General features: G+C 41.2%; 3 protein-coding genes and 1 long non-coding RNA gene across 4 annotated transcripts in view; all 4 read right to left on the bottom strand.

Moving 5' to 3' along the window:
* Positions 1-22,257, bottom strand: part of LOC311262154 (trace amine-associated receptor 3-like) — a gene marked incomplete at both ends in the record, with an annotated part of 78,696 nt that overhangs the window by 44,431 nt on the left and 12,008 nt on the right. The gene's annotated exons all lie outside the window — the stretch shown is intronic.
* On the bottom strand, positions 3,862-9,928 carry LOC311262851 (trace amine-associated receptor 1-like; the record flags this gene model as incomplete). Its single annotated transcript, XM_084362600.1, has 4 exons — positions 3,862-4,672; positions 4,848-5,055; positions 7,785-7,998; positions 9,449-9,928. The coding sequence occupies 4 exons, from the start codon at positions 9,926-9,928 to the stop codon at positions 3,862-3,864; spliced, it is 1,713 nt and encodes a 570-aa protein (XP_084218726.1).
* On the bottom strand, positions 16,111-17,269 carry LOC311262647 (trace amine-associated receptor 13c-like; the record flags this gene model as incomplete). The annotated part of the gene is made up of 2 exons (XM_084362211.1): positions 16,111-16,921; positions 17,097-17,269. The coding sequence occupies 2 exons, from the start codon at positions 17,267-17,269 to the stop codon at positions 16,111-16,113; spliced, it is 984 nt and encodes a 327-aa protein (XP_084218337.1).
* LOC311262655 lies at positions 18,639-20,064 on the bottom strand. Its single transcript, XR_014623285.1, has 3 exons — positions 19,986-20,064; positions 19,836-19,905; positions 18,639-19,020 (listed from the first exon to the last, which is right to left on the bottom strand). It is a non-coding gene; the product is annotated as an uncharacterized lncRNA (long non-coding RNA).

Raw genomic sequence — 22,257 nt, 5'->3', positions numbered from 1 at the left:
AACACGACCTACCCTCCAGACATTTATTTAGGTATCTGCAGATCCGTAGCTTTGTCTCTTCAAAAGCAAGGTTGTATCCTGGTGGGTTCTCCTGCTCTTCTATAGAACAGGTACTGCAAGACCCTGAGCCCCGAAAACTGACAACCAGGTTCTATAATGTTCTGTCTCATCCAGCAGAGGGCACTGGTCATCTTAAATTGCTCTGGGAGGCTGACCTGGGGATAACAATCTCAGATGGTGAATGGGGTGATGTGTTGCTGAGCTCATCTGGCTGTTTGTCCACCAACAAAGTTAAGGAATCTCAATTCAAAATTACCCATAGGCTCCAGATTACACCAGTGCTACAGAATAAATTTAATCCTACACTTTCCAAATACTGTAATAAATGCAAGCTCTCAGAGGGATCATACTACCATTGCATCTTTGACTGTCCCTTTATTAAAAATTTCTGGAGAAAGGTCTGCAAAGAAATTTCCGACATATTTGGTAAAGACCTGGATCTCACTCCACTGTCCTGCATCCTTGGATTACATCCTGCACTGATTCTAAAACCTTGTATGCTGAGACTGCTTGATGTTCTTCTGTTTGGTGCCTGACGGTGTATCCTACTTCAGTGGATCTCTGACAAACCTCCTAAACTCTCATAGTGGTTACAGGGTATAATGGAATGAAGCAATGACCTAAAGGACAAACCTCTGTTATTTTATAAAACTTGGAACCCCTTTTTGAATTATATTGGTATGGAGAGTGCACAGACACTACAGAAGGGCCTCTATGGACTTATCTGGTCAGACATTCCTAGAAAGAACCACACTTGAGTTTTGGTATCAACCATAGTAACACTGTAATGCCTGGATATCTGCTTCAACTGTCAATTTGAGCTTTCAATGCTGTTGAATTTTTTTTTCTTTTCCCTTATGTTGTTACATATTTCTGTACTTCATATTAATCTTCTTTGAATTTATTTTTACTTATTAGTTTGTTTTGTTTTTTTTGTTTTTTTCACCATGTGGGGGTTTCTGTTCACCATGTTCTGTGTAGTATGAGGCGCTTTTATGTTTTTGTACAATGCTTTTCTTGTATAAATTGATAAAGTGTTCCTATGTTTCAAAAATTACCCAACATTACAATATTTAGGATAATTTTTCTTAAACACATCCATGTCACCTCCCGGGCTCCATAATTTTCCACAGTCCTTCTTCTAAAAATAGCATTTCTTACCTGCGGGCCTGCTCCCGCAGGTTGTCCTTGTGAGGAGGATGCCACTGTAATCCGTGATACTGCACTGCAATAAACATTGCTTTTTAAAGGATGGCTGTTAAACCTCAAAATCTGCCATATTTTACTGCTCTTTCCCTCTCTCTATATATATATGGCGTATATATATTGATGATTGCCAAGAGTGGTCTAAAACAGCTTGTTAAATGTAACTTTGTCCTGAGCATCACTTAGTTCACTGCTAATCAGGTGAATACAGTGTATAGAAAGTGTTAAGTCATGTTTCTCCAAGTACCCACATTTCCTGAAAGCAACATATTTGGGGAAGGCCCTGAGCCTTATTTATTATATGCCACTCACAACCCCACGCCCCTCTCAGTTGATGCCACGCCCCCAACGCCAGATCAGGCCCAAACTCTGAAACTTGAAAAAATAGGATCTGAATCTGAAAACATAAAATCTGCAACTGAAAAAAATTAGACCACAAATCTAAAATTATATATAATTGAAAATAAATAAATTATTCCAAAGAAAATCTGAATTAAATGAAAATTACATTTACATTTTAATTAACCTTTTCCTACACTAATTTTATTTTGAAAATGTTTTGATTTTTTTTTTTTATAATTCAAGATCAAACCTTGAACCTTCAGTTTCAAATTTGATTTTTTCAATCAAATTCTTTTTTTCCCCTTCAAATTAACAAACCTTTTGTCCTTCCATACACAGTCAACCCTAGAGGCTTCTTAAAAACAATAACTGAATTAAAGCAGCGATGAACGGGCCCTCGCAGTCCACGCGGTCGGGGTGTGCTGCTGTCGCTGCCTGCTGCTGTGGTGTCATGCTGCTGTCGGGGCCATGCTGCTGTTGGGGTTTGTTCATGCAACACCTTCCATTGAGTAATCAAAAGTCAAGGCAGTCAAGCTGTTATTTCGTCATTTAGCAATAAAAACGCCCCCTATTGGCCGATTTGCACCAAATTTTGCACAAACCGTCATCAGGCCATGGAACACAATAAAAAAAACTTTAGTGTGAATGGGACTTTATTTCACCAAGATATGGAAGATTGTCTGTGTTACCACAATGTGCAGGAAATTGTTGTTTCATATTTTGGCTGTTCTTTGGACTATCACAATTCTTTTAATAAGTTTTTGTCAGCAGGGTCCACAGGTGCTGTGTGCAAAATTTGGTGCAAATCGGAGAAATTGCCTGGGAGGAGTTCGAAAAAGTAGGTTTGCGACATTCCGGAATTTGCAAATGGAAATGTACCACGAAAGTGGGCGTGGCCTACATCACACAATTCAGCTGAATGCAGGGAACACATAGATATAAGGTTTAACAATGTGCACCATGTTATGTGGGAGTTATTAGGAAAAAATGGTTTTGTGTTGATAATAGCGCCACCTGCTGGTTATTTTTGGTGTGTGAGTTACAGGGGCCAGTCTATACCACCCCTATGAATTTCATATCCATAAGTGTTGTGGTGTGGGCACAGTGGGAAATATAAAATGAAACTGCCACCAGAGCGCCACCTAGTGTTGGATCGGTAAGACCTTCGTCAGCTATCCTCAGGAGGGCATTGGCAATGAGTGTACCAAGTTTCATGTTAATCCGACAAACGGATGTGGAGATATAAATTAGTTCAATTTAAAGAGCGCCACCTAGTGGTCATTGGCCAAAACTTTGCACAGAGCCTTAGGGGCTCATGGGGAAGTAGTATCCTGAGTTTCATGTCATTCGGACACACCACTGTGGAGATATGCAACACTTCCTGTTTGGAGCAAAATCTGCAGGAAGTTGTTACTTTATAACTTCAGTATTGTTTGGAATATCAAAATTATTTTAATAACAACAAAAAGTAGGTTTGCGACATTTTGCGAGCTAGCAAAAAAAAACGGTAGGCGGATATGGGCGTGGCCTATATCAGGAGATTCAGCACAATTCACTGAACGCGTGGATATGAGGTTTTTGAATGTGCGACAAAGTTTATGGGAGTTATTAGCCAAAACGCACTTTCCTTGATTATAGCGCCACCTAGTGGTGAAAATTCACAATGACAACAGATTATAACATTTTTCGCCAGGTGTGACATATATGTGATCATTTTGGCAGAAGAAAAATAACTAAAAAAAAAATAATAATCACCACAAAAACAATAGGGACCTCGCAGGTTTCCTGCTCGGGCCCTAATTAACAAACTAGCACTAGCTTCACACAGCCATTCTTAGAGAAGATCATATTGTAGTCTACACAATGTGAAGACAAATACACACTGATCAGCCACAACATTAAAACCATTGTCATCAATCAGCCACAGCATTTCAATGTCATCAGATAAAGCCATTGCCAAGTACAGGCCGTCAGCATGAATGAAAAATGTGCTTGGTCATGGTGAAAAGTAATTAAATACTGAAAGATCATACACAAGATCATACAATGAACATCCACTTGACCACTAAGCAGAATATTGCCTTGTAAATAAATGATCAATGTCATTCACTTCACCTGTAGGCAGTTTTGACCTTATATGATTTTGTGTATGATCTTGTGAATGATCTTGCAGTATTTAATTACTTTTCACCATGACCAATTCTGTTTTTCAGTCATGCTGAGGGCCTAATTTCAGGCCCATGCAGAATCTTTCTATAGTATGTTAAACTCACAAGAGTCAGGCTGCAGTATCTTAAATGTAACTATGAGCTTAATTGATTTTCTAAACCAAGTATAAAAAAGGGCATATATTACAGGGTTTAGGCAGGAGTTAAAACTGTACATGCATATTACAAAGGCAGCAGATGAAGCATTGAGCAAGTTATCTTGGCCTGTAAGAGCAACACAATAATATGGGCAGAGACATATTAGAAACACAACTACAACAACACCAAGAGTCCTGGCTGCTTTCATTTCAGATTTCTTTGCAGTTACTTTCCCTGATTGTGTGACAGCTGCAATATGAGACCGCATGGCACGAGCCTGAGACACAGCCACCACAAATACTCTCATATACAAAACAATAATAACAGTAATGGGAACAATGAAGGAAAAAATGAGATCTGCAAGTCCAGCAATGTAGTTAATGAAAAATATACACTCCCCAATGCAGGAGTGATACCTGCCTGGTTCTTTCAATATATCCTTCAGGATCAGACTTTGAAATATTGCAGAGCATATCCAACACAGACAAACACACACCTGAACTCTTTTTTGTGTGATTTCACTGGAGTAATGCAGAGGATGACAAATAGCCACATAGCGGTCAACAGATACAAGCACCATGGTTCCTGCTGAGGCAGAGGAAATAACATATGCTAGATACTGATACACAGTACACATGAGGTCACCAAGGAACCAGCAGCCTTCTATGAGGACAATTTGAAAGAACATGAGGAGACCAACGAAGAAATCTGAGACAGCCAGAGAGAGGAGGAGGAGGTTGGTGGGGGTGTGGAGCTGCCTGGAGAGGAAGAACAGCAATATATTTATCAATATTTATAGCATCAATTATCATTGAGATAACAGCAGATAGAGCACATGACTGAAATACAATCAGAATACTATTTCTCACAGTTTAATATCAGGCAATACTTTTTATTACTGTTCATTAGTTTCATATATTAATGAATCACTACTTGAAGTGGGAGATGGAGATGATGACCAGCAGGTTAAGAGCTGCAGTGAGCAGAGAGATGAAGGACAGCAGAATGTAAATCAGCATGGTCTCAAAGTGAGGACGTATTGGCTTCCTGCAGGAGCTGTTGAGGAGTTGTGGAAAGCAGAGGTCAGTTCCCATCAAGGTCTCCATCACCAGAGAGAGGAGAACCTGCTGAGCTCTGGCAGCTTTTTGACCAAAGCTTTCTGTCATACAACTAATTTATCACTATCCTTCTGGCCCAGCCCTCCTTCCTCCTCACCTCTGCTGCTTTGTTCCTCTCCATGGAGATTGAAGTATTATGCCTTCTTTGTTCATCCTCCTCAATGTTGGTGACTTTGGTTTATGTTTATCTCTACCTCTGACCATCTGCCAGATGTCACAGGTCAAAGTTGGCTGAGGGAGTACATCCTTGCCCTAATCTTTTTGCACAAAGTTTATCCCAGCTGGTAGAAATCCCATGAACAGCACTGACTTCTTTGATTCAATTACAGGAAGTCTTGTCTTTTTTGCCTCACGTTACTCATGAGTTTGATTGCAGGGATCTTTTGTGTTTACTTGCCCCGAACTAGCCTTAACCTAGTGAGCAAAGGCTCACAATGAGGGTGTGTGTGTCTGTGTATAAATTTGCCAGATATTGGAGTTCACTCGCTTCTTTTTCCCTTGTTTTCTGTGGATTCATAATTTAAAGTACAAATTCCCTGCAGCTCCATTCAGCTCAAAGTGTATGGGTTTTTTGAATGAGGTCTTTAATAAATGCAAATCGCCATGTGAACTCTATACTAAATATGCTCAGTTTTTCAGCAAAATGTGCACTTGGAAAGACAGTGGTAGAGACCTGCTGTCATGGATTGGCAGCATGGAAAGTGACCCAAGTTTCCTTACAACATCTGCGTCTCCTACAGGCACAGCTCCACTTTAAAACTGTCATTGCACGGTCCCGGGCCTGAAGCTGGAGGTTTAGTGCATTTATCTTGCACAGAAACGCCAACTCACACAGCCACTTTTCATCCTGGAGCTCTGTGGTGTTTCTCCCTTTGCTTTCCACAAACTGACAGATGTCCTCACGTAACTGGAAACATCTGTTCAGCATTTTCCCTCGACTTAGCCAGTGCACCACTGTGTGACAAGGTGCCATGTTCAGAACTTATCTCCTTCAGAAAAGACTTAAATTGTTGGTGATTTAAACCTTTGGCTCTTACAAAGTTAACTGCCCCTGTTACAGTGCTCATTACATTTTACATTTTCAGGGTTTTACTGCACAACACTTCCTGGTGCATGATGCTTCTCCCGCAACCTGCCCATAATCCACTCTTTTCACCGCACAGCGCAGGCGCTACATTTGTCGTCAGTCCTACCAGCTTGTCCCAAGGCAGCTTCATTTCATTTACACATTTAGTTATTTCTTCAAATATGTCTTTCCTGTGGTTGTGCCATGCATTGATTTAATTCCCCAAAGTTCCTCTGTAACCCATGAATTGGAGTCCACTCCACGGATGAAGATTGACAGCTGGGCAGTATCAGTTGTGTCGCTGCTCTCATCCACAGCAAGGGAATATGCAATGAAGTATTTTCCTTTTTACATCAGCTGTATTTGTAGATTGGTGGCAAGCTCACATGATTGATGTTTTCGCTTAGGCCTACATTTAAAAATGCTTGCTTCTTGTCTGGGCACATGCAGCACACATTTGAATCATGCATCGCTTCATAAACTCTCTCTCAGTAAATGGCCAGGCTGATTTAGCTATTTCTTCTGCCACAATAAAACTAGCTTTAATGGCAGCCTCACATTGAGATTTTGCTTTTATGAGCATAGTCTGCTGTGACACCAGACTTTTTTTTAAACTCTTGTACCTTCTGGAGCTTCCGCTGTATGTCCAGATCCTTGATACTTGTCCTGGTGTATCGTTTCACAGTGTCGTCTTGTGTTATATTCTTTAATTAATAATAATAATAATAATAATAATAATGCATGTTATTTAAAGGCGCCTTTCAAAGCACTCAAGGTCACCACACATAGCAACAACGATACAACAAAAAAGAAAATCAGAAACATTTTAGTGCAATTGTGAAAGGTAGGTAAATAAATAAATAAATATGGATGTGGGATTACGTGATTAAGTTATGTGCAATAGTAGAATATTGGCAAGGTTGGTTGTATGATTAGTCTGATACAGAATAAGCCACTCAGAATAAGTGCGTTTTCAGGCGGGATTTAAAGGTGGAGACAGTGTCGGAAGTGCAAATGTCTGGTGGGAGAGAGTTCCAAAGGGTTGGGGCAGATCGGCTGAAAGCTCTAGACCCCATGGTGGTTAGGTTGGCAGATGGGGCAAAGAGCTGGATGGTAGAAGAGGATCGGAGAGTGCGGGGAGGTGTGTGGATATGGATAAGTTCTGAGAGATATGATGGTGCCAGGTTGTGAAGGATCTTGAAAGTCAGGAATAGAATCTTAAAATCAATGCGGAATTTGATAGGGAGCCAATGTAGTTGCTGCAGGGCTGGAGTGATGTGCTCAGTCGAGGGAGTTCTGGTGATGATACGAGCAGCTGCGTTCCGGACCAGTTGGAGTTTATGGAGTGATTTCCCAGGAAGACCATGGAGGAGAGAGTTACAGTAGTCCAGACGGGATGTAATCAGGGTGTTTACGAGAATAGCAGTGCAGGTTGGTGTAAGTGAGGGACGGAGACAGTTGATGTTGCGTAGATGGAAGTATGCAGTATGCTGCTTGGTGGAAATATAGAGCTGGGTATCGTCAGCATAGCAGTGGAATTGAATATGAATTTCCTGAGAATATGTCCAAGGGGCAGAAGATAAATAGTGAACAGGAGGGGGCCAAGGACAGAGCCCTGGGGAACACCACTGGAGACTGGAGAGGAGCCGGATCTTAGGTTCTTTAGTTGAACAAATTGGGTGCGACCAGTGAGATAGGATTTCAGCCAAGCCAGAGGGATGTCAGTGATTCCAATGGAGGCCAGTCTGTCTATGAGGATGTCATGAGAGACGGTGTCAAAGGCTGCGCTGAGGTCGAGGAGAACCAGGATGGAGAGTAAGCCATAGTCGGATGCCATCAGGAGGTCATTTGTGATTTTCACCAGGGCTGTCTCAGTGCTATGGAGGGGACGAAAGCCGGACTGAAATTGTTCAAAGAGGTTGTAGTGAGACAGATGTGTATTTAGCTGTGCTGCAACAGTTCTTTCGAGTATTTTGGAGAGAAATGGCAGGTTTGAGATGGGACGAAAGTTGTTAAAGTCATTTGGGTCTGCACCAGGTTTCTTGATAGTTGGAGTGATTGCAGCAGTCTTTAGTGATGATGGAACAACACCAGAGGTCAGTGAGGAATGAATGATGTCAGTTATGAGAGGACAAGGCAGGCAGACAGCTTTTTACCAGGTAGGTAGGTAGGGGGTCTAGTTGGCAGGTGGATGGTTTGGATTTAAGGATGAGTCCAGTTATTTCGGAGACAGTTGGTAGTTTGAAGCTGGCAAGTGGGCAGAGAGTGCAGAGAGGATGTAGAGTTATTTGAAGCAGTCAAATAACTGGCGTAGTGCTGGTGTAAACCAAGGAGCGGAATGGGCAAAGGTAACAGATCTGGTTTTCAGAGGTGCAAGAGTATTTAGCAGTCGATGAAGTCCAATATTGTAGTGGGATATCAGTTCATCCGTGGTGGATAAGTTGTCTCTGCTGGGAAACTCAACAATTCCATTAGAGAGGGCTGCCAAGTCAATATTTTTGATGTTTTCGAAATGAGATAGAGCGAGGCATGTTGGTCTTGGATAATCTTAGATTGGTATTAAAGGATATTAGCTTGTGGTCTGAGATAGGCAAATCTGAGGCACAACAGTTTTGAGGGGTTACACCAGAACAGCAGAGTAGGTCAAGAATGTGTCCTTTGGAGTGTGTCAAAAAGTCAATATATTGCTGTAGTACAAAGCTGTCTAGGCAAGAAGTAAAGTCCTTTGTAAAAACATTGTTGATGCTATCCATGTGGATATTAAAATCACCCAGCAATATTAAGTTTGGGGACACAGAGCATAAGGTTGTTAGGAAGGCAGAGAATTCCTGTAGGAAGGCATTATTTGGCTTGGGTGGTCGATAAATAGTGGCCAGAATAGTAGCCAGAAATAGCCACAGAATAGTGGCCAGAGGCACGGGGTTGTGATGAGTAGACAAATCCAGGGGGGATAGTTAGATTAAGGTGTGAAAAGTCATTAGGCTGCTGCCAAGTTTCAGTCAAACAAAAGAAATCAAACTTTCGGTCATTCAGTAGATCATGGAGTAGAGGTCCCTTGTTGGTCAGTGAGCGGATGTTAAATAACCCAAAGGTTAGATTGCTGGTGGAAGGTTTGGTGTTAGCTGACCTGGTTGGTTTAACAAGCACACTGTGATTGATCAAGGATAACCGGCACCGTGGCTCCAGGAAAGCAGTGTGTGGCTGCGTTGAAAAAGCGCATTTTCCTAGTGATTGAGTCTCCTATGATGAGTGTGGTAGGAGCAAAGAGGGGACGAGGAGAGGATGGCTGTGGGCTTTCAGTACTCTGTGGCCGAGCAGGGGAGTGCTGTGGCTGTGTAGTAGCTATGTACCTCGGAGATGTGTCGATAGCCGGGTTGGTGTGAGGAAGAGCACCGGAGGACCGCATCACAGCATCCCTCAGCATCCCTCAGCATCCGGCGCCGCGAGGAGGTGGTTTTGGACCTGGATGAGAGCCGCCGGTTCGGACCCGGGAGAGGAAGGTTATCTGGATCAGCCGGCGTAGTTATCATTTGAAGAGGAGCAGCAGGCGTCATCATCGGGCGATGAGGAGTCGCAGGGGGGTTATCTGGATGAGCCGGGTCATTAGCTGACAAGGCTGCATAGCGGTTTGAGAGGTTCAGACAGGGCGGAGAAGCAGACCCATCTGGGTCCCTCTTTCGACCGAGGACCAAAACCTCGGTCCAAGGCAGCTGTTTGGGTGTTGAGCAGGAGGAGAGTTGTGGGCCAGCAGCTGGGTCCCAAACAACCGTGTCCTGGAGGATTGCACTGAGCGAAGCAATCTCTTTGGATTGCACGGACGCTACATCCATGAAGTTGGATAGCAGTGAGTCTATCTTCTGGAGTTCATCGGAGAGCCGGCGGATATCGTCTTTGAGGTCAGAGATCTTTTTGTTTGCTTGCTATAGTAGTTCATAGTCAATACCGGGCATGGTTAGCAATGTTGTTGTTGTTGTTAGCTTAGCCATGACGCTAGCAAGCGACACTGGTCAGGTAGTTAGACTCTTGGATCAGTCCAAAAAGTTAGGTTGAAAGAGTGTTCAGAGTATCCTCACTGTTTGTGTGTCCTCAGCCCAGATTTGTAAAAGGCTGTACGCTGCTGAGAATGCCCAAAAAAATTACAGCCACATCAGCTCCGCACACAAGACAAACAGGTTTACCCTTTATGATAGTGAACAGATACTCTGAGTCCACCTTTCGTTTGGCCATTTCTTTTAGGGGCTATCTTAAATTTGACTCGAAGTGACTGGATGAGCACAGGACTTGATTAGTATGTCAGTAAAGAGGGGGGAGGGGGGGCTATTGCAGTGCAATCTGTGATTTGTAGTATCAGTGGTGTGCCTCCTATATACTGGTGGGCCAGTATAGACACAAGATATTATCTCGCGGGCCAGATACAATTGTACCCTTGAGTTTGACATGTATGGCTTAGATGTTGACTCAACTATATGACGTTTTATAGAAACCTTTTATTTTTGCTGATTTTGAAGGTTTAGAAGACATGCTGTGTGGGTGGGTGGAGATTAAATAGCCCACATTCATATTATAAACAGCAAAACAATGAATAACTGTTGTCTATATTAACATTTGACTAATTTAAGTTGGGCTGCCAAATATTAAATGGTATGTGAGGATTAAGATGTGAAGTATGTATGTGACAGATCAATAATGTAAACTATTGTCTTGTATTTTTTCCTTTGTGTTTGACTTTTAGTGTATTCCAGTTATTAATGTGGTCTGAGAGGGACAGGTCTGGACAGCATCAAACTGATATGAAGCTGATTTACATGAGAATTTATGTAAAATGGAGGTTGATCCATGAACAGAAATCACAGATCGCCTGTGTAGAACTTTCAGTTTAAAATTTTATTTTTTCAATCAAATATATATATATATATTTTCAAATTAAAGCAACACTAGGTAGTTTGGACTCATTACTACTCCCGGCTGGTTGAGAAGCGCAATTATCTGTTACTAGCGTCATAAATACTGTCGCTGTATGAGCATCCCTGGGGAAAATGAATACACGTGAATTTGTTGACGGAGCCGGCGAATCACGAAGCTTTGTTTGGAAACATCAAAAACATGAAACCTCAATCAGTGCCAACAACAAGCTAGATTCAGAGATAGCAGTTGGTAGTTTGTGAGCATGTAGGCTGCACAGCACATTAGCATGCTAGAGTTATTCTCATACCGAGTTGGTTATAGTGATTGCACTGACTAAGTTACTGCCAAAACACAACGCTTGGGCGTGAATGTGTTTAGTAACGTCTGAAAATATAACTACGTTTTCGGGAGTTACTGAATACAATCGCAAGTTGACGTTGTGTTCGGCGTAATAACTACAACCAACTCGGTATGACAACAGTAAGTAGCATGCTAATGTTACCTCCCGATCACACTGTTCAACAATTACATTGATTATCTGCATGAACTAAGGAATCCGCAACTTTTCAAGACAAGACGTTCGTAGTGTTTTAGTAAGTTACTCATCGTTTACAGTCACTACATGAAAACATGCAAGCTGACGCTGTGTTTGGTGCAATAACTACAACCAACTTGGGACGACAACAGTAGCTAAGTAGCATGCTAACGTTACCGATAACAACAATAGCCTATCGTTACCTCTCGACCACACTGTTCAACAATTGTGTTTATTATCTGCATGAACTAAGGAATCTGCAACTTTACAAGACAAGACGTTCATAGTGTTTTAGTAAGTTAGTCATCGTTTACAGTCACTACATGAAAACGTGCAAGCTATCGAAACAGACAGCATTAGCTTATCTCCCGGCTTTATTGCGGTTATAAACTGTGGACAAATAGAGCCCCAATGAACACCACATGACAACAAATCAACTCAAAGTAAAAGTCGGTAAGATAATAAATATGTATATATGTAATGTATGACTTACAGATCCAGTAGCATCAAGGCTAGGTTGCCATCAGTTCTTTCAGCTTGCTCCACCGAGTGTAAGCTGGTCTAATATTTATCCATGTCCGGCTCATGTTATATCACTTTCTCTTTTTCTTTTCTTCGCCTCCTCAGACAATACCTTATTGGCTTTTTTAGCTGGCTTGGCCATGGCGTTGGTTTACAAAACATCCAAGTAGCTGCTGGCCAAATCAACCGATGAATAAATGTGTTGTAAAGCAGGTCGCACTAGACTTCTTTACGTCAGGTATGTACCTACCCGCTCTGGGAAGTTACACAGTGCGGTTCCTGCTGGCGCGATCCCCCTCAGGCTGCAGAGACGTCACCGTTCATCCTATTAACCGTTATTCTACCACTTAACGGAGTTTAGAAACATTATTTTAAGGTCGAAAAACTACCTAGTGTTGCTTTAACAAACCTTTTGTCCTTGATCTGGCTCCATACACAGTCAACCCTACCCACTGAGCAGGCAACATCTGTGGACGTCCAAAACAGGTTGATATCATGTCCATCGGGCCAGGCCATGATCTGGATGTCCATTGACAGGCAGAATTAGTCGACAAACGAAATATAAACGTCTATTCAACGTCAAGAAAAGACGTATAAAAAACTTTCATTCTGGCTCTCCAGAGGACGTCTTTTAGACATCTTGGATGTCCATAAATGACGTCTAAAAGATGTGATCTAGACCACTTTTTGTTCACTGGGTAGAGGCTTCTTTGTAAAACAATAACTGAATAAACAAACCAGCAGTAGCTTCACACAGTCATTCTTAGAGAAGATCATATTGTAGTCTACACAATGTGAAGACAAATACACTGATCCCCTTACAAAAAATAAGTTTATTCAAGTGTGCTATTAGTATACTTCTTTTAAACTAAAAAATAAGAAAGTATGCTTTCAGTTTACTTTCCATGTACTAATCAAAGATATGCTTAACAAAATTATACTTAAGTATACTTAACTCTTACGTTGTTGTTGTTGGTCATAAAGAATTGCTTCGAGGAATAAAATACCACCACCAGTAAAAGCTTCCTTAACCCGTTTAATCCCACCGGCAACAATTGTTGCCACTCTTTTTTTTTTACTTCTGGAAGCTCTAAAAAGTGCTGTTTTGGTTTTGGCAGCTAATGCAAGTTTTTAAATGAAAGAATATGTTGTCTCCTCTAATTTGTACCAATGTCATGTAACTAGTGTGAATGGTCACATGACCAGGCCTCTTCACTTCCTGTTTGCACCGCTGGCGGGAAATGTCTGCCTCAAACTTGTACAAGAGGAAGTAATTAAAATACCTTAATTAACAGATATAAGTGAAATATTTTGCACATAAATTATTTAAAGGGTCTACTACTGATATATAATGAGAATTATATGCCTGCATAAATCTTTTGATCATAAAATGAGTAAATGTAACCACGGCAACATTTGTTGCCGCTAGCATAACACATAGTCATCACGTTATGCTAGGTGTCAAAAGTTTTAGCTGTTTATTCTATTTTTCCTATGTTTTTCTATACACAACTTAAAACTATCAGAGGTTTTGGATCTTCTAGACTTAAAAGAACCCCAAAGTGATGTGTGCTACATAACAGTCATTCCTACAGTTGAAAAAGATGCAATTGAAAGTGACTGTGATAGTGACTGCTCAGATAGAGAGTACCAAGGCGAAACAGGCCTGCTAGACTGCTGAATGGTGAAGCATCTGGAGGATGAGAAAGCTTTTAACCTGATAAGTCCAGAACTACCCCCAGAACCCTCCCTGCCCCCACAACTCCCCCACTCCCTCATCTCTCACTCCGGCAGCATTTGGTGCTGAAGAAAACCCATTGCAGCTAGTTGGTGAATGGGGACGGCCTTCCAGTCCGAAACCCCTCCATTGCGAAACACCACTGTTCCGAATACGACTTTCAAGTTCCAATTACTTCCCAATAGGGTTAGGGTTAGAGTCAGGGGTACCCCAATAGCCTTTTCGGAATAGTGGGGTCTTTAGAAAAAAATGGGAAACCACGCCATTACGAAGAATGGAAGTCTATTTTCGGAACAGCAGGGTTCGGAAAGGCAGGGTTTAACCTTGGTGAATCTCCCACAGTGTCCAGCCAGAAACCCAGAACACTAACCAGAAAAAGATGATGCCCTGAGGAAAATGAGATCCCCAAACAAAAAAGAACCCAGAAAAAAAGATCACAACGCCCAGCCACATCCGGTATTCTAGATTTTGTGACCTATGGTCCAACTGCAGCAGATTGCATAAAACAAACTAAATCTGACCCTGTTGATTTGTTCCTTTTGATATATCCTCCTACTCTGAGGGAGCTCACTGTTGAGATGTCAAACCTCTACTCAATGCAAACCAAAGGGAAGGCACTTGATCTGAGCATGATGAGTTGCTGAGTTTTTATGGGGTTCTGCTCGCATCTGGCTACAGATGCCACAGAGGCACATGTATTGGCCATATGACCCTGATGTCTACAATGAAGCCATCTCAAATGCAATAAGAAGGAACCGCTTTGACAAGATAATTGATTTCATTTTTTACAAACTAATATCAGTTCTTATTTTTTAAGTTCAAACACACTTAGCTCTATGGTTATTTAATCGTTTTTATGAGACTATGAAATACAGTAATTGTGTTGTGTCCTTGTTAGTTCCCTTCAGTATGCATTGAAATATCTAAAAGTATCTAATAAAGTTCTAAACACATTTGTAACCATGCCTAGTTATAAAATGTTACTCATGTTCATGTTATTTTTATTCTCTACATGTGTAAATAAGTCAAATTGAAGAATTTGTGTAAATTTAGACTATGCGGTTTCCCACCGGCAACAATTGTTGCCGAGTATAAAACCTACATTTTCACTAACATAACCAACATGAAATGAAAAAATTCATACATATTATATGTTAGGGAGGTCTAAGGAGTGAAATGCATGCACTTATTTTGCAGGGAAAAATTTGGGATTAAACGGGTTTTAACTGGCGCTACACTATTATTTGCAACACACACACAGTAACTTTGACGAGTGGTTAACAACACCGTCGGGTAAACTCAACGTTATAATTTTACCTTTTCAAGGCTGTTTGCATTGGCTGAGAACTATAGGGATGCAGGCGATTAGCAGTGACAGCAAGCGGGCAAAGAGGGATTGGTTATCCAGCCACCCTGGCTTGCTTGAGGCACTGAATTGAATTGAACGTGGGAAGCATTTGGCTAGGAGGCGCAGGTGGGCGAGGGTGTTAAAATGCCTATAAGTTCACTTGCAGTATACTTTCCATGTATACTTTCATAAACTTAAAAGTGGACTAGAAGTATATAAATAGTAAACTAGCAGTATACCTATAAGTTCACTTGCAGTATACTTCAAAGTATACTTTCATAAACTGAAAAGTGGACTAGAAGTATACAACTAGTAAACTAACAGTATACCTATAAGTTCACTGATAGTATAGTTGCAGTACAAAATAATACTTAGACGTAAACTAGTTGTTTACTCAAAGTTTACTGCTCTTACACTTCAAGTATACTTGAAAGTATATTAAGATAAACGAAAAAATGGGCCAATTTAGTCCCAAGAAGTATTGAAATAGTACACTTATAAGTATACTATTGGTAAATTGATATTGGTATACTTACTAGATAAAGTATATTTGGGAAATATACTTGAACTTTACTTAAGTTTACTTGATAAAATAAACTTGAAGTACACTTCTTTTTCGTAAGGGTCAGCCACAACATTAAAACCATTGTCATCAATCAGCCACAGCATTTCAATGTCATCAGATAAAGCCGTTGCCAAGTACACCCCCTCATGGCAACCATGAGGGGGTGTACTTGGTCTGCAGCCGTGCCCAGACTGTTGCTAACCTCTGTCAATGAACATCCACTTGACCACTAAGCAGAACAATGCCTTGTAAAGAAATTATCAACGTCATTCACTTCACCTGTAGGCAGTTTTGACCTTGTATGATCTTGTGTATGATCTTTCAGTATCTATTACTTTTCACCATGACCAAGTATGTTTTTCAGTCATGCTGAGGGTCTAATTTCAAATTTCAGTCTTTCTACAGTATGTTCACCTCACAGGAGTCAGGCTGCAGTATCTTAAATGTAACTATGAGCTTAATTGATTTTCTAAACCAAGTATAAAAAAGGGCATATATTACAGGGTTTAGGCAGGAGTTAAACCAGTACATGCATATTGCAAAGGCAGCAGATGAAGTATTGAACAAGTTATCTTGGCCTGTAAGAGCAACACAATAATATGGGCAGAGACATATTAGAAACACAACTACAACAACACCAAGAGTCCTGGCTGCTTTCATTTCAGATTTCTTTGCAGTTACTTTCCCTGATTGTGTGACAGCTGCAATATGAGACCGCATGGCATGAGCCTGAGACACAGCCACTACAAATACTCTCATATACAAAACAATAATAACAGTAATGGGAACAAGGAAGGAAAAAGTGAGATCTGCAAGTCCAGCAATGTAGTTAATGAAAAATATACACTCTCCAATGCAGGAGTGATACCTGCCTGGTTCTTTCAATATATTCTCCAGGATCAGACTTTGAAATATTACAGAGCATATCCAACACAGACAAACACACACCTGAACTCTTTTTTGTGTGATTTCACTGGAGTAATGCAGAGGATGACAAATAGCCACATAGCGGTCAACAGATACGAGCACCATGGTTCCTACTGAAGCAGATGTAATAACATATGCTAGATACTGATACACAGTACACATGAGGTCACCAAGGAACCAGCAGCCGTCTATGAGCATAATTGTAAAAAACATGAAGAGGCCAACGAGGAAATCTGTGACAGCCAGAGAGAGGAGGATAACGTTGGTGGGGGTGTGGAGCTGCCTGGAGAGGAAGAACAGCAATATATTTATCAATATTTAAAGCATCAATTTCCATTGAGATAACAGCAGATAGAGCACATGACTGAAATACAATAAGATCACTATTTTTCACAGTTAAATATCAGGCAATACTTTTTATTACTATTCATTAGTTTCATGAATTAATGAATGTCTACTTGAAGTGGGAGATAGAGATGATGACCAGCAGGTTAAGAGCTGCAGTGAGCAGAGAGATGAAGGACAGCAGAATGTAAATCAGCATGGTCTCAAAGTGAGGACGTATTGGCTTCCTGCAGGAGCTGTTGAGGAGTTGTGGAAAGCAGAGTTCAGTTCCCTCCAAGGTCTCCATCACCAGAGAGAGGAGAACCTGCTGAGCTCTGGCAGCTTTTTGACCAAAGGTTTCCGTCATACAACTAATTTATCACTATCCTTCTGGCCCAGCCCTCCTTCCTCCTCACCTCTGCTGCTTTGTTCCTCTCCATGGAGATTGAAGTATTATGCCTTCTTTGTTCATCCTCCTCAATGTTGGTGACTTTGGTTTATGTTTATCTCCACCTTTGGCCATCTGCCAGATGTCACAGGTCAAAGTTGGCTGAGGGAGTACATCCTTGCCCTAATCTTTTTGCACAAAGTTTATCCCAGCTGGTAGAAATCCCATGAACAGCACTGACTTCTTTGATTCAATTACAGGAAGTCTTGTCTTTATTGCCTCATGTTACTCATGAGTTTGATTGCGGGGATCTTTTGTGTTTACTTGCCCCAAACTAGACTTCAGCTAGTGAGCAAAGGCTCACAATGAGGGTGTGTGTGTCTGTGTATAAATTTGCCAGATATTGGAGTTTGCTTGCTTCTTTTTCCCTTCTTTTCTGTGGATTCATAACTTAAAGTACAAATTCCCTGCAGCTCCATTCAGCTCAAAGTGTATGGGTTTTTTGAATGAGTTCTTCAATAAATGCAAATCGCCATGTGAACTCTATACTAAATATGCTCAGTTTTTCAGCAAGATGTGCACTTGGAAAGACAGTGGTAGAGACCTGCTGTCATGGATTGGCAGCATGGAAAGTGACCCAAGTTTCCTTACAACATCTGCGTCTCCTACAGGCACAGCTCCACTCTAAAACTGTCATTGCACGGTCCCGGGCCTGAAGCTGGAGGTTTAGTGCATTTATGTTGCACAGAAACGCCAACTCACACAGCCACTTTTCATCCTGGAGCTCTGTGATGTCTCTCCCTTTGCTTTCCACAAACTGACAGATTTCCTCATGTAACTGGAAACATCTGTTCAGCATTTTCCCTCGACTTAGCCAGTGCACCACTGTGTGACAAGGTGCCATGTTCAGAACTTATCTCCTTCAGAAAAGACTTAAATTGTTGGTGATTTAAACCTTTGGCTCTTACAAAGTTAACTGCCCCTGTTACAGTGCTCATTACATTTTACATTTTCAGGGCTTTACTGCACAACACTTCCTGGTGTATGATGCTTCTCCCGCATCCTGCCCATTAATCCACTGTTTTCACCGCACAGCGCAGGCGCTACATTTGTCATCAGTCCTACCGGTTTGTCCCAAGGCAGCTTCATTTCATTTACATGTAGCGCCCTTAGCCTGGCTAGAAGAAACACTATTGACACTTACACTCTATCTCTCTAGGTTCGGAGAGTTGGACCCCTTAATCATTCAAATGAGGGAACATGAAGTTGAAAGTTGACAGTTTATTGCCTCACACAACAACAACTTTTTGGCAGTGTTTGAAAACAAATAATAACAAAACAAATAGAGCTCTTTCATGGGAAAAAAAAAAAAATAAAATAAAATTAAAGTGTCCCTTCTTCTTTATTAGAAGGTAAGAGTTCAGTTCCGTTCTGTGGTGTGTGTGTAATGTTCTGTTCATATGACTACTACCCGGGTAGATTTTTGTGTTATTTTCTAATCTGTGTCAACGAGTGAAATGAGATGATGTCTGGGGTTCTCCGGAGTGGATCCCACAGCTGGCCACACCGTGCTCCACTCCGTCCGAGTCGCTCGTCTTTCCTGGCTCGCCACCGAACCTCCACGGGCTCGGAATCTGAATCAATTTCTAATCCAGCAAATAAAAACCAATCTACACATAGAGTGTAGAAACATAACCATTAATCTCTATTCAATCACATGACATCTTTCTACTTTCTACTTTTCACTCTCAATATCTCATATCTATACCCAGATGTAGGATATACAGTATTCAAATCAATTTAAATGAGTCTGTATACATTTACAGTACAGTATAAGTATTTTTACCATGACAGTTACTCACAATGAACTTATATTTTAACATAAATACACTTATTTATCTTCATAAAGCACTATTTATATTTTTAAACAGCTCCTTTAATCACTATTTATCTGGTTAACTGTAACATATTTCTCCTTTAAACCTTTTTAACCATAAATGAACAGTATCAAATCACTCTATTTTAACTAAAATGAATATTTAAACAACTTCAGTGCAATAAAACACATACATCTCAGTTGTCAGAAAACAATTATCATAACCTGGCATCTTATCAACACAATTATGCATCTTATGCTGTCTCTATTTCTCTATTAATTGCAGTAGCGGCACATTAGCTTACCCAGTTACATCGTTAGCACTCGCATTACATTTTACAGGATATACCTGAGCTAGCATAGCAGCAGCACCACTCACAACTAGCGTTAGCATCGCGCTAACTTAGCTAGCGATCTTTTTAAAGTCAGTTTACATGGTTCACAATGATACAAAGAGTACCACGGTGGGTTCAAACATTAGGAAACACTCCTGTAGCTCCGATTGGTTCTTAAGAAAAGTATCTCAATGCAAGGCATTTTCACACAACAAGCCACATCAACAAGCTAACAACGAGGCTTAGCCCCTTAGCATGTAGCAGCCACGCTTACCGGAGTTCTCTCAGAGGGCTCACACGGTGAAACGGCTCCTCTTATCCAGCGTACTACACAAGAGTCGTTCCTAACAAGTAAGCGACCAGTTAGTTATATGACTCAAGGGATTTTTAATCATTTTGCAGCTTCTACACTGTATTTTCTCACCAGGGCTCGTCAGCTTGTATGTTGGTGGGTGCTCTAGTCAGCGGCTCGGCTCAGCGTGAGCACACACTGCGTGATCATGACAATGAGTCAAGGGCTGATGCGCCGCCTTGTGGTGGGCATGGTTAACACTTAAATGACATAAATGGCTTTAGTAACCATGTGACACCGAGACACAAGACACTACCAAGACCAGAGAGTATCAAGACCAAGACAAGACCAAGACCAAGACAGACCAAGTCAAGACCAAGACTAGTTCAGCTCAAGACCGAGACCGAGACCAAAAAAAAAACTGGTTGTGTGTGAACTCACTATAAGTGTTTTCATCAATTGGCTGAAATCAAATATGTGTAGCAATTGCATGACCGCTATTTCTACACTCTTTGAGGATTATTATTATTATTATTATTATTATTGCGTGCTTCTCCATGGATCCGTGACCATGCTTTTGGGGGGGGGGTGTCTGTGTCACAAAATGCATGTGATTGGTACCACTTGAAGGGGGCGTATAATGATATAAAAAAACAAAACAAAACTTTGCCTGCCTGGATATTAAAGGTTACAAATCCCTTCGAGACCGCTCGGCCAGTCCGAGACATTGCGAGACCGAGAAACCCGAGACCAAGACAAGACCGAGACCAAAGACTGTCGAGGTCGTGACAAGACCAAGACCAGAAAAAAAGTGGTCTTGAGACCGGTCTCGAGACCAAGACCACTCTCGAGAACTACAAGTCTACTTTCCTGTGGTTGTGCCATGCATTAATTTAATTCCCCAAAGTTCCTCTGTAACCCATGAATTGGAGTCCACTCCACGGGTAAAGATTGACAGCTGGGCAGTATTGGTTGTGTCTGGGCTCTCATCCACAGCAAGGGTTTTCTTTGCAGTTACTTTCCCTGATTGTGTGACGGCTGCAATATGAGACCGCATGGCACAAGGCTGAGACACAGCCACCACAAATACTCTCATACAAAACAATAATAACAGTAATGGGAACAATGAAGGAAAAAGTGAGATCTGCAAGTCCAGCAATGTAGTTAATGACCAATATACATTCCCCAATGCAGGAGTGATACCTGCCTGGTTCTTTCAAGATATCCTTCAGGATCAGACTTTGAAATATTACAGAGCATATCCAACACAGACAAACACACACCTGAACTCTTTTTTGTGTGATTTCACTGGAGTAATGCAGAGGATGACAAATAGCCACATAGCGGTCAACAGATATGAGCACCATGGTTCCTACTGAGGCTGAGGAAATAACATATGCTAGATACTGATACACAGTACACATGAGGTCACCAAGGAACCAGCAGCCGTCTATGAGCATAATTGTAAAAAACATGAAGAGGCCAACGAAAAAATCTGTGGTGGTGGGTGTGGAGCTGCCTGGAGAGGAAGACCAGCAATGTATTTATCAATATTTATAGTATCAATTACCATTGAGATAACAGCAGATAGAGCACATGACTGAAATACAATAAGATCACCATTTTTCACAGTTTAATATCAGGCAATACTTTTTATTACTATTCATTAGTTTCATGAATTAATGAATGTCTACTTGAAGTGGGAGATAGAGATGATGACCAGCAGGTTGAGAGCTGCAGTGAGCAGAGAGATGAAGGACAGCAGAATGTAAATCAGCATGGTCTCAAAGTGAGGACGTATTGGCTTCCTGCAGGAGCTGTTGAGGAGTTGTGGAAAGCAGAGGTCAGTTCCCATCAAGGTCTCCATCACCAGAGAGAGGAGAACCTGCTGAGCTCTGGCAGCTTTTTGACCAAAATGTTCCATCATACAACTAATTTATCACTATCCTTCCGGCCCAGCCCTCCTTCCTCCTCACCTCTGCTGCTTTGTTCCTCTCCATAGAGATTGAAGTATTATGCCTTTTATGCTCATTATTCTCAACATTGATGACTTTTTTATCTCCTCTGGCCATCTGCCATCGGCCATCTGCTAGATATCTGAGCTCAATATTGCACTCATTGTATCACACCTGGTAGAAATCCCATCAAAGTACATGACTTGTCTGTTTCTGGTTCAGTTTTGGGGAAAGTTATGGTTTCATTTGGAGTTAGCTGTTGATTTAAGCAAACTCACATTGACAGTGACATCAACAGCCTTTAGTGAAAGTCTTTTCATGTCTTATATGAATCTGGAAAAACAATGGATGTAAACTGCAACTTAACTGGTGCACGGTATTTTATTTTTGTCTAGAAATGCTAGCTGACAAGCCAAAATGCTAATATCAGTGAAATGCAAAAAGTCTAC

Source organism: Pagrus pagrus (genome assembly GCF_965226575.1).
Source record: "Pagrus pagrus genome assembly, chromosome: 9".
NCBI classification, from domain to species: Eukaryota; Metazoa; Chordata; class Actinopteri; order Spariformes; family Sparidae; genus Pagrus; species Pagrus pagrus.
The sequence above is the reverse complement of the archived record's forward strand: the minus strand, read 5'-3'. Positions and strand labels throughout refer to the sequence as shown.